This window comes from Mesitornis unicolor, unplaced genomic scaffold (genome assembly GCF_000695765.1).
Source record: "Mesitornis unicolor isolate BGI_N332 unplaced genomic scaffold, ASM69576v1 scaffold6961, whole genome shotgun sequence".
Classification (NCBI taxonomy): domain Eukaryota; kingdom Metazoa; phylum Chordata; class Aves; order Mesitornithiformes; family Mesitornithidae; genus Mesitornis; species Mesitornis unicolor.
Genome location: NW_010161589.1, coordinates 14,753 through 27,958, shown reverse-complemented (window position 1 = coordinate 27,958; position 13,206 = coordinate 14,753). Strand labels below are relative to the sequence as shown.

Below are 13,206 nucleotides of genomic sequence, written 5' to 3'. Positions count from 1 at the left end.
AGCCACAGAATCCCATTCCTACGACATTTTTTCTAATTAAGTTTATCAATTACATGGCTGTCTTCAATTCATCTGTGATTATTTGTGATGTCACTGTTCAGGAAAATGCTAAAGACAGCATTTCATCCCTTAAGTACTAAGAAAAAAATAAGAAGTACTAAAAAAGCCCATAAGTGTTCTACTTCAAGGTTTTTGTCTCAAAGGACAAAAATTAGAGCAGACTAAATATTATTTAACATTCTACGGTTTAATAGTTGAGGTAGTGCCCTGGTTTTACTGGCATCGAGTTGTAGAATTCCCCTTTTGATGCTTCAGCCAGAGCTGGATTTCTGAGAAAGCTGCAGTATTTAAACTTTAAGGAACATAAGCTGACATTATAGCTTTGGCCAGGATGAAGTTATTTTCCTTAGAAGTTTCCAGAGAAGTTTTTTTTATTGCTGTTCTTGCTGACAGATATTTACATTTTCAAGGTCCCACCTGCACCTCCAGTTATAATTTCTTTTGTGGTTTTCTGTTTTTGTTGTTTTGGTTTTTCCCCCCCCTCTCTGCACAAAAAAAAGGTTGGGGATTGAAAAGCGAGGACTCTCTGGAATAGGTGACCCAGGACAGATGATCTAGGTCTGATTCAAGCTGACCAGTAAGAATGTATTCTAGCCATAAACTCAAGATAAATTGGAAAGCTTGCAGGGGACAGGCCCTTTAGTCCTTCCTCCTCCTTCTTCTTCTTCAATCCCTTCCCTTCTACTTTGTGATGGTGGCCCATCTCAGTTCCTGAGGCCTACCCCTTCCTTGTCATGCTGTCATTGGCATAAGGCCAGTGGTTGCTGTTTGTGAGGTGAGTATAACTTTAATTGCTTCATGACTGTTGTTCCTATTCTTGTTACAGTTAATTGGCATTATTATTATTTAAGTTTAGGTTGTTTTAGTTATTAAATAGTCTTCATCTCAACAGACAAGTTCTTTACTTTTAATCACCCAATTCTCTCCCCTATCCCATCTGGAATGGGGGAAGGCAAGCAAACAAACTGCATGGGTTTTAGCTGCTTGCCACATTAAACCACAACAAGTAGTCAGATCGTTTGACTACCAGCAAATATTTCCAGGAACAGGAATTAAATACGGAGTGGGAAAGAGCAGAGCTATTACAAAGCGGTACCTAGGAGAAATCGCTTAATTTGGTCTTTCAGGAACTTGAACAGCAAGTGCTTGTGACTAGAAAAAAAGTTTTTGTCCTATGATGCAAGTATTTGCCCCAGCCTTTAGAGCAGTATATAACAGATGTGACAATATACTTACTAGTTCAACTATTTGTTGGTAACATTTTCTTGGTAACAGATTGCAGTGGGAGACCCATTAAGTTAAGCAACCCATTAAATATCTGCAGTGTGGTATCACAGCTCTCCTCTTCCTCATTCCCTTTTTCATACATCCAACTGGCTGGCAAGACTTTCACACACAGAGTCAAAGTACAACAGAAAGGGACAATGGCACTCTGAACAAACTTTATGCGTGCCTCACCATGACAGAAAAGAGAACAGAAGCCAGCTGGGCAGGCTTTATTCTCAACAGAAGATACTTAGATGTAAGTAAGAGTCCAGACATTTTATTTAAGCCTCATTCAGAAAATTTATTTATTTGTAAGATTCCAGCAAGTTTTTTGCTCAGAAAATCTAAGTCTTTTTTCCTGTAAAAACACAGTATCACCTTTTCATGGGCATTTATAAGCATGTTCCTGCCAAAGTCAAATAAAGTTTTGCCATGCCATAAGCCTGAGGTTAAAAGACCAGCTATATCAAGTTATCTTCTAACTACATGTAACCAGCATGTTACCAGCATGTAACCAAAGATACTACCCTGACTCCTTCAGATTGCAGTTGAGAGTTCTTAACTCCTCCAGTGCCACAGGCAGCTACTCTTAGGCTCTTATTAACTGGTTTTACTTTCTAGTGTACAGAAAGCATGTCTTAACCCTACCCAGATGTTCGAGGTTTTTTTGTCAGAGCTTCCCTTGCTTTTAAAGCAATAAATGACTTCTCTAAAACATGTCTTTCAAGAATTTTGATATAAAAGTTGCTTATGCAAACTACATCCTGCCATCTGGACATCTGCATTAGGCCCTTGCTAAAATATGAAACCTTCTCCACACAGCTATTAATCTTTCTGAAATAGGCTGACTAGCTCCAGCAGTACGTCTAGCAATTTTCCTCTTCTAAGATTTCTCTACTCAGTTTCTTAACCCTCTTACTACAGAGTATGCAAATACTGAGCTAAATTCAAAACATCATCTTCCCCTTCAGACATGACTACTCTGTGACCTTTACTAGCCCCTTCAAATGTTTAATGATTTGCTTATCATTACTCTGGACATTTACAGTGGGAAACAGTGAGTGGGGAAAGGAATGTAAGTCTTTTTATTTGTCCAGTTCCTGATCCAATGCCTCAAAAAAGCTAAATTTCACTCATGTCATAATCTGACTTCTGCAATAGCACTGGCCTTTTCTTACTAGCAGAATTCTAAGTGCAAGTTGTAGGAGGCAATTTAGGTAGGACATTTCTGACGCATCAAACCATTTCATGTTCTATTGGTTTTGCAAAGTATTCCTTTCGCAATATGAAAAATGAGGTTTTTCATGTCTGAAGATGATCAAAGTATTCCATTAACAAATTAATATTAATGAGCATTTTGCTTTTATGTGTATTCAAGTTCTAAAGTATTCAAATTTGGTAGCAGAGGTCTATGTGGTCAGTCTAATTAGGAAATAAGCGTAGGTCATTATGCTGCATAAAGCACAATCACTACAGCCCAAGTATTTTGCAGAGCTGCAGTACAATGTTAGTCAAGAGAGGCCAGCTAGCAAGACTGGTATCTTTGGAAAGGAAGTATCATTAGTGGCAAGATCTTATAAATGAGAATTTAATCCAAAAGGCAGTACAGCTGAAATAATGTACGGTGTCTGATACAAGAAAACTGCTGCCAGAAATTAATATAATATGTGACACAAATAACATTTCCATTCACAGGCAAGAAAATACACAAGATACAATTACAATCTTATGTTCTTAAGGTTACTAGAACAGAATTATTTCATGGGTGGAAAAAATGTGGTTGACCATTGCTGCTTTAAAGCAAAACTGATACAGAGAGCATCAAACCTCAAGGCAACACCTACAGTGAATTTCAAACCACTGTGGTGTGGGGAAGACCAGGTAGAGAGACAATACAAGACTTAGTGCAGTCTATGATTGTTTCTCCTCTTTCCACATGGAAATAAAACTACAATGTTTCTGAACATACTACTTATGAAAGTGGGCTGGCCAGATGAAGGTATACACACTCCATTTCCTCTGCTGGGGAACTAGTGCTCATGCATCTTCAAAGAGCTGTTTGATCATCTCACAATTCACTTTAGGTAAGTAGTGGACTACCATCATCTTCAAACCAATACAGGTGTTTGTTCAGTGACTATTTTCTGAAAATGCAGGGGTTATACCACTGCTAAACTGTGAACTTTTTGATACAAATAACTGCAATAAATAAGGAAGCATCCCTATGAAGTCTTGCCAGCTTTAATCTGAAGCCGTCACTAGTCTTAAAAAAGTATAACTCATTTTAGGAAATCGTAAAACCAGTTGGAAACTGAACTCCCAACAATAAAATTTAGAAGCCTCTAGCTTTCCCATGCATGAAAGTCAATTATAAAAATGAGCTTACGTAATGAATTACATTAAATAAAAAACACACCCTCAGAATGAATGTGAAAAGGTAAAGTTAAAAATATTCTCTATTTACCTACAGATACTGCAATTCCTATGTAAACCAATGTAGTAATTAAGATGGCCAACAGCGTTCCTTTAGGTATGGCTGACTGGGGATCCTGAAAGAAAAATGTCAGTGGACAGTGATGACAGAGATAAATGTATACTCAGTGTTTGTGAACACTATTTGCTAATTTACTACTTACCGCAAGGTCACCTGAGATATTTGCACCAGCAAGTATGCCAGTTGCAGCAGGGAAGAAAATAGCAAAAACAGAAAAGAAAGTTTCCTCGTGTCGGAAATCTGGTCCAAAATTCTCCATAAATATTTCAGCTGTGGAGAAGGATTTAAGTCTGTCAATACTCATATAGAAGCTACGGTATTAGCCCATTCCAGCCATTATTATCTCCAGGCAAAAGCCAGAAGTCACAGCTTTATGACCTTCTTAAAATTAAGTGTAGAATACTTTAAGTCCTAATTCATCACTTTGACTCAAAATAAATCAACACAGTAAACTTAAATAGCCTTTAAAAACAGGAAAAGTACTTACAGTATCATCCAGCTTTTAAAAAATTAATATAATCAACATTAAGCAGACATAACCAAGTTTTGGCCCAATAACTTTAAGGGACAGAACTGCAGAAGTTTGAAAGAATCAAGAAAAAGGTTTCCATAGGTAAATAGGTCTGTAAGATATTTTAGATGTTTAACTTAATTATGACAGTCTGACTTCTCTTTGCAAAGATATTGTTTAGAATACTGTTTCAACATACCTTTATAACCAAAGAAACCTTTGGGCTTCTTGCTATCCAAAGGAATAAATGTTCCTATGACAAAGTCTCCAATAGCAAGTATGAGGATCACCAGTAAGACTATCTGTGCCTGAAACATAATTATGGCAGTCAGACAGAAGAACTTGCTCTTTTTCAGCTTCAAGCTTCAATGTTGTGTTCTAAAATGTAAATATTTACTTGATTCCAAATTCAGCTTAGTCTTCTCAGTTTGTTTTCCACAAACAAATAAGGCAAGCTGGAGAGAACAAGTACCAGGATTTTTAATAAGGAGACAGGAATAATTTGTAAGTTTAACATCCACTCAAAAAAGAATTTGTTACTCCTGTAACCCTCAAAGTTACACTTCTAAAGACAAAATTCTTAAAAGTATTGTTTTCTCTATAAGCCTTCCAGAAGGAATGGATTTGAGCAGACTGAAGAAATTCACAAGAACAGAGCTAAATGCACACAAATTCTAGGAGTATTGCTTTATTAACCATGATCATAATACTTAGCCTTATACTTTAGTATGTGATATTTACTTTACCAGTAACTGTATTACATCAAGAATCAGCTTTTGTCTGCTATTTTATGCAGACTAAATAATTTTGTTACATTCTCATGTTCTCAACCCTTATTTACAAAATCAAATTGCAAACTACCACAATTACTTGTTAATTTCTAGTTTTCTTGATACATCTTTTGTTACAACCTAGATTTTTAGCCACTGTTCAATAAAACCATTATAAATCCTACACTTGGAACGAGACTTTAAACCACCAAACACCTCAAAAGTGTGGGTGAAGATAAATCAGGCACTGAAGAGATGGTTGTGGTTTTATATTTGAATAAGCAACCACACTGTCCTATTATCTCTCATCTTATTTAATTCCTTATAAAGGCATATGCCAGTGGTTCAGGGGAAGCTACTCATAGTTTAACTTCTTTTTCAGGCCTAGGATCAGAACTTAATATGCAATAGCACTGTGGGAAAGCTGATCACTACAAAACAAGAAAATAGGGTAGTACAGCAACAAGCAGAGGAGGACAGCCAAGAGCAGAGTTAAAAAGCCACCTGAAGAAACCAGTTTGTACATCGTATTTAGATCTCTCCACTGCCAAACCTAGAGAATAGATGAAAAGTATAAGGATGCAGCTGCGTGCTTACATAAGTCTTCAAAAAGCCTAGAGAATTCAACAGGAAGTTACTACAGAGCAATTGCCACAAGTGGAAGTATCTAGTAACAAACCTAGGCTTCTCCCTGAAGCTAAGAGCATTTCCTGAATATCTTCCTTAAATTCAAAAGTCTCAAAGAATGGGTTTCTAACACTTCAACACCAGGTAAGAAATCACAAACTCCAAAAAGAAACTTCTTGAGCAGACTTCCCTGGAATCCCAGTCTCTCTGTCAGCATTCAGATCTGCTTCAAAGGCATTATTATAGATTCCACTTGTCCAATTGTCCAAGTCATGGGGAAGATACGAAAATCAAGAGGGAACTACTTGTGTTTTGCTATGCTAAGCTGCATGTTAACCCACACGAAGTGCTTGTTTGACAGGTTCAGTTGCTTACCATCACTCCTATCCTCCTTCTTCCACAGTGCAGAACCCAAGCCAACAAGCCAATTTTTACATTGAGCACAGGATTTTTGAAAGCTACCTATTTCCCTATAAGGATGACAGTGCAGCGATACCACAGTTCAGGTTCAGACGGTAATACTGTTAACCTACTTGAGAGTATCATTAGGAGTAGATTACGCTGGTTTTCAGGTTCTCATAGATGCTTAAGCTTCCAGTGGAGCAAAGTGGCCTAAAGTTTAAATTGCTGTCCAGATCTGCAGACAGTGCTAGACACAAGGCTACTACGTAAAAGTTGTCCACTGACTGACTTCTAATCTACCATGCATGCAATACTGAGTGCACTAAATATATTAAAAATAAAACAAACAGCTAAGGTAGAAAATGAAATCAAAGTTATGAAGCAGAGAATAAAAGAAAAGGTGGTAGTTCCTTACTTTTGCTTCCCATTCCATTCCAGCAACTGAAATACCCAGCAATATAACCACTGTGATAGCTCCTATGATTCTGATATCATTCATTTCATCAACCATCAACATTCCATTTTCCTAACAAAACAGACAAAAACACAGTCACATACTTTTATCAAATACTTATCTTCCATACTGCAAATTATAATTTATTGTCTGTAATTTTATTAATAAAGTTAACCTCTATACCACAAATTTACTCATTTTAAGTTCCCTGTATGGACACAAGTAATTCAGTCTTGTTTTAAATCACTGAATCTTCTAAATGGAAACCATCATTCCTATTCATAGCCCATCCTCAGAAAGTACAGCCCATCTTCAACTGCCAGAGAATTAGATTAATCGGCAAAACTAATTAGATTAATCGGTAAAACTATGTGTTTTACTTGTTGTTCATCATTACTCTTAGTTCTTTTAATGTATTCCAAACTTCTTCCCATCTACAAGAAGTATGGCTGAGTTCTTCTCAGTATTACATTTAATAAAAAAATCCAACAAATACTACTTAAATGTGTTTAACTGAATGGTTCTTTAATAAGCAGAACTCCTTTGAAAATAAGCTTAATATAAACATCTATCACAAGAAACAGTTCACTAATAATCTCAGCATTAACAGCTTATGATTCTGTATCACATATCTGTACTGCCACTATTCTTCTCAACAACTAGCTTGGACTTTACCATAAATTATACATTTTATTTTTCAGGGAAATATGCAGTGTGAGAACTTTCCATTTGACACCAATTATGTATTTTTACCAAAAAAGCTACTGAATTACAGTAGTATTTTACAGATGTATCAGTAGTAACCCTATACCTTATTCCATGTCTTTGAACTTGTCAGAACAATCCCTGCTATCAATAAAGGCAGGAGATGATGCTATTGAGAGCAGTCCTGTGAAGAAACACTTGGGGGTACTAGTGGATGAAAACCTGGACATAACCCAGCAATGTGCACTTGCAGCCCACAAGACCAGCTGCATCCTGGGCTGCATCTTAAGAAGTGCAGCCAGCAGGCTGAGGGAGGCGATTCTGCCCCTCTACTCTGCTCTCTTGAGACCCCAGCTGGAGTGCTGCATCCAGTTCTGGGGTCCCCAGTACAATAAGGACATGGAACTGTTGGAGCAGGTCCAGAGGAGGGGCACTAAAATGATCAGAGACGGAACACCTCTCTATCAGGACCGACAGAGAGTTGGGATTGCTCAGCCTGTTGAAGAGAAGGCTGCGAGAAGATGTTATTGCAGTCTTTCAGTACTTAAAAGGGGCTTATAAGAAAGATTAGGACAGACTTTTAAATAGTGTTTGTAGCAACAGGACATGGGATAATGGTTTTAAACTGAAACAGGGTGGATTCGGACTAGAATGTAAAGAAGGTATTTTTTTTTTTTTTTTTTACAATGAGGTTGGTGAAACACTGGAACAGGTTGCCCAGAGAGGTGGTAGATGCCCTGGAAACATTCAGGGTCAGGCTGGACAAGGCTTTGAGCAACCTGATCTAGTTGAAGATGTCCCTGTACGTTGCAGAGGGGTTAGACTAGAAGACTTTCAAAGGTTCCTTCTTATCCAAACCATTCTGATTCTATGATTAGATGACAGCTCAAATTTGCATGAAGAACAATGTAATCAATAGAAGCACTATCATCCATGTACCTTGAGCAGCTCCACAACTGTCTCTGCAAAGCCAACAACATACATTGCTACTGCAACAGCATTGGCGAATGCAAAAATCAGACCTATGGCACCACCAAACTCTGGCCCCAGACTTCTGGAAATTAAGTAATATGCTCCTCCTGAAAGAAAATAAAGAAGACAACCAACTACATGACAGAGCCTAAGAACAGATAGTCATCAGCAATTTAAAGTTTACATGAACAAGACACTATCTATTCTTGCATCTTTCCAGATATATATGAAAGTAACTCAAAACTTAGTATTTTAGTAATAGGTATGCTGCAGTTTGAGGAATACATTTAAAAAGTCTTTAAGATACCAGATGGAAATAGCCACCTGACTCATGCACTACATCGTATTATTCAGCAACACAATCAGTTATATAGCTAAAAACCAAAACTGTAAAACACAAACAGTACTACTCAAAGCATTTGTGCTTAGTTCTGCCGTTACATATTTTTATTAGCTATAGCTCAAGAAATTGGCAAAGTAGGCTGTAATAAAACTGCTCAACTTCCAAACCCCCAAGATGTTTCTGTTGTTAAGGAAATTTTCTGCCCTCCAGTGGGACTCAGAACACTCACGTGGCCACGCTATTTTTCAGTACCTATTCTTCGTATTTTTTTTTTAACTTGGCAAATACAACATCTCAAACCCCACACATGACAGTTTTAAAACTGAGCATGCATTAGAGAACAGTAAAATTTTTAAAATGTAGCAAAGGCAAGATTTCCACAAGCAACAAAATACTCCAGCTCCAGTCTTAAATAATTGAGTACACATTAAAAGTTTGCATCAGGAAATCCTTAATTTCACTGCATTATAGTTTTTGTGCCAAACATACATAGGTACCCAGCTTTGACACACTTTGCAAATGAGAATGTTAACAGACGAAAAATATTACTGTAATTTAAGATTTTCACAGGAACAACTGTGATTGTATTCTACAACTCTTCCCATTTAGCACTTAAAATTTTCTAATGAAGTATTATTTTGCAAGAGTGACTCTTTAAAAAAAACCAACCAAACAAAACACAGGAAAATGTGGTATGTATATTGCAGTTTAAAAAAAGAAAAGGCATTTAGAAACTCAGCTTGACATAAGGCTAAGATTCACAGCTGATCCTTCCCATTGGGTCTGTTTTCGTTGTGATATTGAGGTTTTTCTCTTCATACTTAACCAAGAGAGTTTTATAAGCTTCTACTTTAAGCCCACCATATTTTCTTCTAGTAGCATTCTTGTAATGTCATGAAGCAGTTAAACTTGTCAAAGGCATCAACTACTTACATAGCTATTTTTGTAATAATTGCTGATAATAGCATATGAACCATGAAAGAGGATGAAAACCATCACCCTCAGGAAAGCTGGAGATAATCAAGAACTTGGAGTATTTCTTCTGCATGTAAAAATATCACAACAGAACAAGAATATGTTCTTTCTATTCTCTCATACAGCTATATATCCTTTCATAGGATGCATTTTGTCAATAGTAAGTTTTATTTCAGGATATGAACACACACAAGCACACATGCACACTCTTAACAAACAACTGCAGGTGCAGGAGAATATTAAGAACCTTTGCATTTCTGGATGTGTCTCTGAAAATGTTTGTATTCCAAAAATTAAGAATAGGTAACATTTCTTGCACAGTAGAAAAACAAGCCCTAGTGAAATCAAATTAGTAAGCTAATTACTGACTTTTCATTAATTACATGGCTGCTTAGTCAAATACAGAACACAGAGCAGACTCTGCTCCTCAGCAAGCTAACTCTTCCCAACATTTAATCCATACCAGTTTTTTCCACATGCTAAAAAACCAGGAAATAAATTAGAGGTCTCATCCTTAAGGTGTACACTTCAGAATGATGAAAGCTTAAAAAGCTTTATGAAAGTATATTTACCTCCTCTTACAAACCCATTTGTGGCTATTGCTGAAGTAGACAGTCCTGTAATAGTTGTGACAACAGTGGCCATTCCAATAACCAGGACAGACAAACCTTTTGGAAAGAGAGAGGAGAAATGGTGTAAGTCCAGTGGTATTAGAAAGTACAAATCTTTAACTTAACTTGGTTTAAAGAATTAGTCTTGCAAATACAACATAAATTGTGTGTGGTCCTGCATATTCCAGAAAAAAGCCTCTTCACTCCCTCTTTTTATAGAGAAGCTTCCAGGATACAAACAAAACTGGATAAATGATCTATTTAATCAGCAGGATAAAAGCTATATCCTAGAACTTCGAGGAAGCGCATGACTTTTACAGGCAAGACATTTTCTGCAGTCCAGTACTAAATTAAGCCTCTGAAGAAAATTATTTATATGCTATACCATCTATATGCAGATTTTAATAACCAGAGATAACCAAAAGTTTATCTCTGCAGTTCGTAGAAGACTTAAAAATGTCAATTTTAAATTACATACCTTACAGCTAAATGAGAAAGTTGAAGTAAATTCATACTGCTTAAAGTTTTGATAAAAGGCAAATTATTTCAAAAACTGGCAATATTATAGTAATTTTCTAAGCCTGTTTAAAATATAAGCTCAGGACCAACACCTCTTTTGGATCACATTTAAAAGTCACTGAAATAAAACTACAGCATCAGTACACATACCTATCCCAGCTTGCCCTACAATCCATGATAATCTGATGAAGAGCATCACACCCCAAATATTTAACATACATCGTACCTAAGATAAAACACAAATTTTACACAGGTTAGGTTGTACAACTGCAGTAATTTCCACTAATTCTTCATTTCAGTTTTTAATGTTGTTAGAATTATCTTACAGTCTCTTCTTACCAATTTCCAAATTATTTCACAAGAATAGATTTTTTTTTTATTAGACAAGTTTAGGTTTGATTAAAAAAAGGAAACTTAAATATGATTTAAAAGTAACTACTTTGAACATAAAGTTACAGTACTTCAATATCTGACACTTCTAGTACGTCTTGACAAACCAATAGAAATAGTTTAGACCCCAACCCTTAGGATCCAAAATTCATGCTACAGAACACATGAGTAAAGCCAAGATTACGAAGCCTACAACCCCAGTTTACATGTCCCACAAATCTCCCCCCAAAAGTGCACTAAAGCAATACCCTACTAAATCATTTATTCTTTTATAAAAAACCAAACAATCTCCACAACGTCTCAGACATTTCGTATCTTGCGACACACTAACAGGATGGAAGTGGTTTAATTTTTTTATCCTTGTATTTTAAACTCTTAGTCCAGAATGAAATAAGAGTCTGCAATGTACAGAATTTAGATAGAAGACTAACAGGTCGTCTTGGGTTTCTCTCTTACCTAAAGACCATTATATCAATCCTACAAAAAGTTTAGCTGGTCATTAGCACTTGAAGGGAGACAAGGACCCCTCCAAACCACAAAAATTAGAAGTTTTCAGAGATTTAAAGTCTTCCGCAAAATGTACATCACCTGAGCTGGAAATACCCAAGTGGCTTATGCCTACTAGGAAATACCAGCTGCAACTTTCAAACCACTGAAAAAGGAGATCATCATCCTTGAAACTTTTAAATGGACTTTGGAATAAAGTAGTAAGCAACATTTATCTCAAAACTCTTCAATACACAGAATTTTTGCTTATAAAAATAGTCCAATACTGAATTTAGGTTCGGAGAAATCTGAAGTCAGCTTCATAGCTGCTTTAGAATGAACAACGCTGTCCTTGGTTGGGATAACATCAATAGAAGTCTGTAATACCCATTTCACAGCTACCCCAGGCACTCTCCTTCTCCCAAGGCAGAGAATATGGCTACCTGTAAGGAAGTTGCTCATACGCCGTGTAAGCTCACTGAACTCAAATTAGTTATTTTGAATGCTCAAGTTCAGTGTGCATCAAACAGTTGTTGCATTTGCAGCCACTCCTATAAATCCTTACAGCTTTGGAGTGTATGCATTCATCATGGTGTCTCTTTGCCAAAATACTAAAAATAAATTAATCCGTGAACCTTAATTTCTCATTACTTCAAATGGGGACAGATTCAGCTTTTTCCACCACAACTACATTATGTTTAGTGTTAAGATTTCCACAGCTTAGGACAAGAAGATTTTGGACTAGCTGATCTTTAAATCCTTAAAATTATGGCATTTTTCACACATCTCATACATATAACGTTTTCTTTACACAGTGCGATCACAATCACTCTCAAAAAAGAGAGTATTAGAAAGATCTTATCTTTAGGAAACTGAAGTACGTGACACAAAACTTACCAATACACCTTTTATCCAACCAAACTTGACCACGCCCTTGCTATCAGGTGTGTAAGTGGCAGCTGCTTCCCCAGCTGGTGCGCCTTCCTCTCCATTTGCATAGCCATCTTCAAAGGGCTCCTAGGGAAAAAAAATTCTCTTTGACTTCTACAGCACAGGAAATCTTATTTCTTAATCTGAAAGTATATACTGTTCTACCATGACTTACTGGTCTCAGTTACAGCATTTCCTATAGTTCAGGCTCAGTTGCCATTTTATCAATTTTTCAGGAAATGAATTATTCACTACCCTGCAAACTATTCTAGTATTCATTGCAAGGTGATGCTGCTAGAAAGGAGCGTGGGAGAGTGGCACTTCAGTGAGAACGAGGGAAGAGAAGTCTCTTCCCCAGACACGCTTCACTGCTTAAAAAGGAAGGACGACAAATGCAGAAGTCATGAGTCACATGGACGAAGACTAACTTGTTGCTTTTCTTTACAATTCAACACTTAGCCTTACAATGCAGAAATAGTAACTGTTTGATATATATATATTTTAAAGTATATGCACATACACACACATATATATACACACACACATACTTGTTGCATGCTTGCTTTTCAAAATGCAGTTTTGTTTTGCCAAACTAGGCAAAAACCGGAATACTTAAACTCAATGTAAATATTTCCTACACTTGCTGTAAGAAATCTGCAGGAAGTAGTCTGAGTGAAGTATGTTAGTTATC

At 36.6% G+C, this 13,206-nt stretch overlaps 1 protein-coding gene across 1 annotated transcript in view; it reads right to left on the bottom strand.

Moving 5' to 3' along the window:
- Positions 1-12,602, bottom strand: part of LOC104547586 (solute carrier family 12 member 2) — a gene marked incomplete at its 5' end in the record, with an annotated part of 19,365 nt that extends 6,763 nt beyond the window's left edge. Inside the window, 8 exons of the mRNA XM_010193359.1 lie at positions 3,791-3,875; positions 3,963-4,090; positions 4,531-4,639; positions 6,546-6,656; positions 8,229-8,368; positions 10,152-10,247; positions 10,860-10,935; positions 12,483-12,602. Coding sequence (XP_010191661.1) covers positions 3,791-3,875; positions 3,963-4,090; positions 4,531-4,639; positions 6,546-6,656; positions 8,229-8,368; positions 10,152-10,247; positions 10,860-10,935; positions 12,483-12,602 — 865 coding nt within the window. The remainder of the gene's footprint in view (positions 1-3,790; positions 3,876-3,962; positions 4,091-4,530; positions 4,640-6,545; positions 6,657-8,228; positions 8,369-10,151; positions 10,248-10,859; positions 10,936-12,482) is intronic.
- Positions 12,603-13,206: the final 604 nt, after the last annotated feature.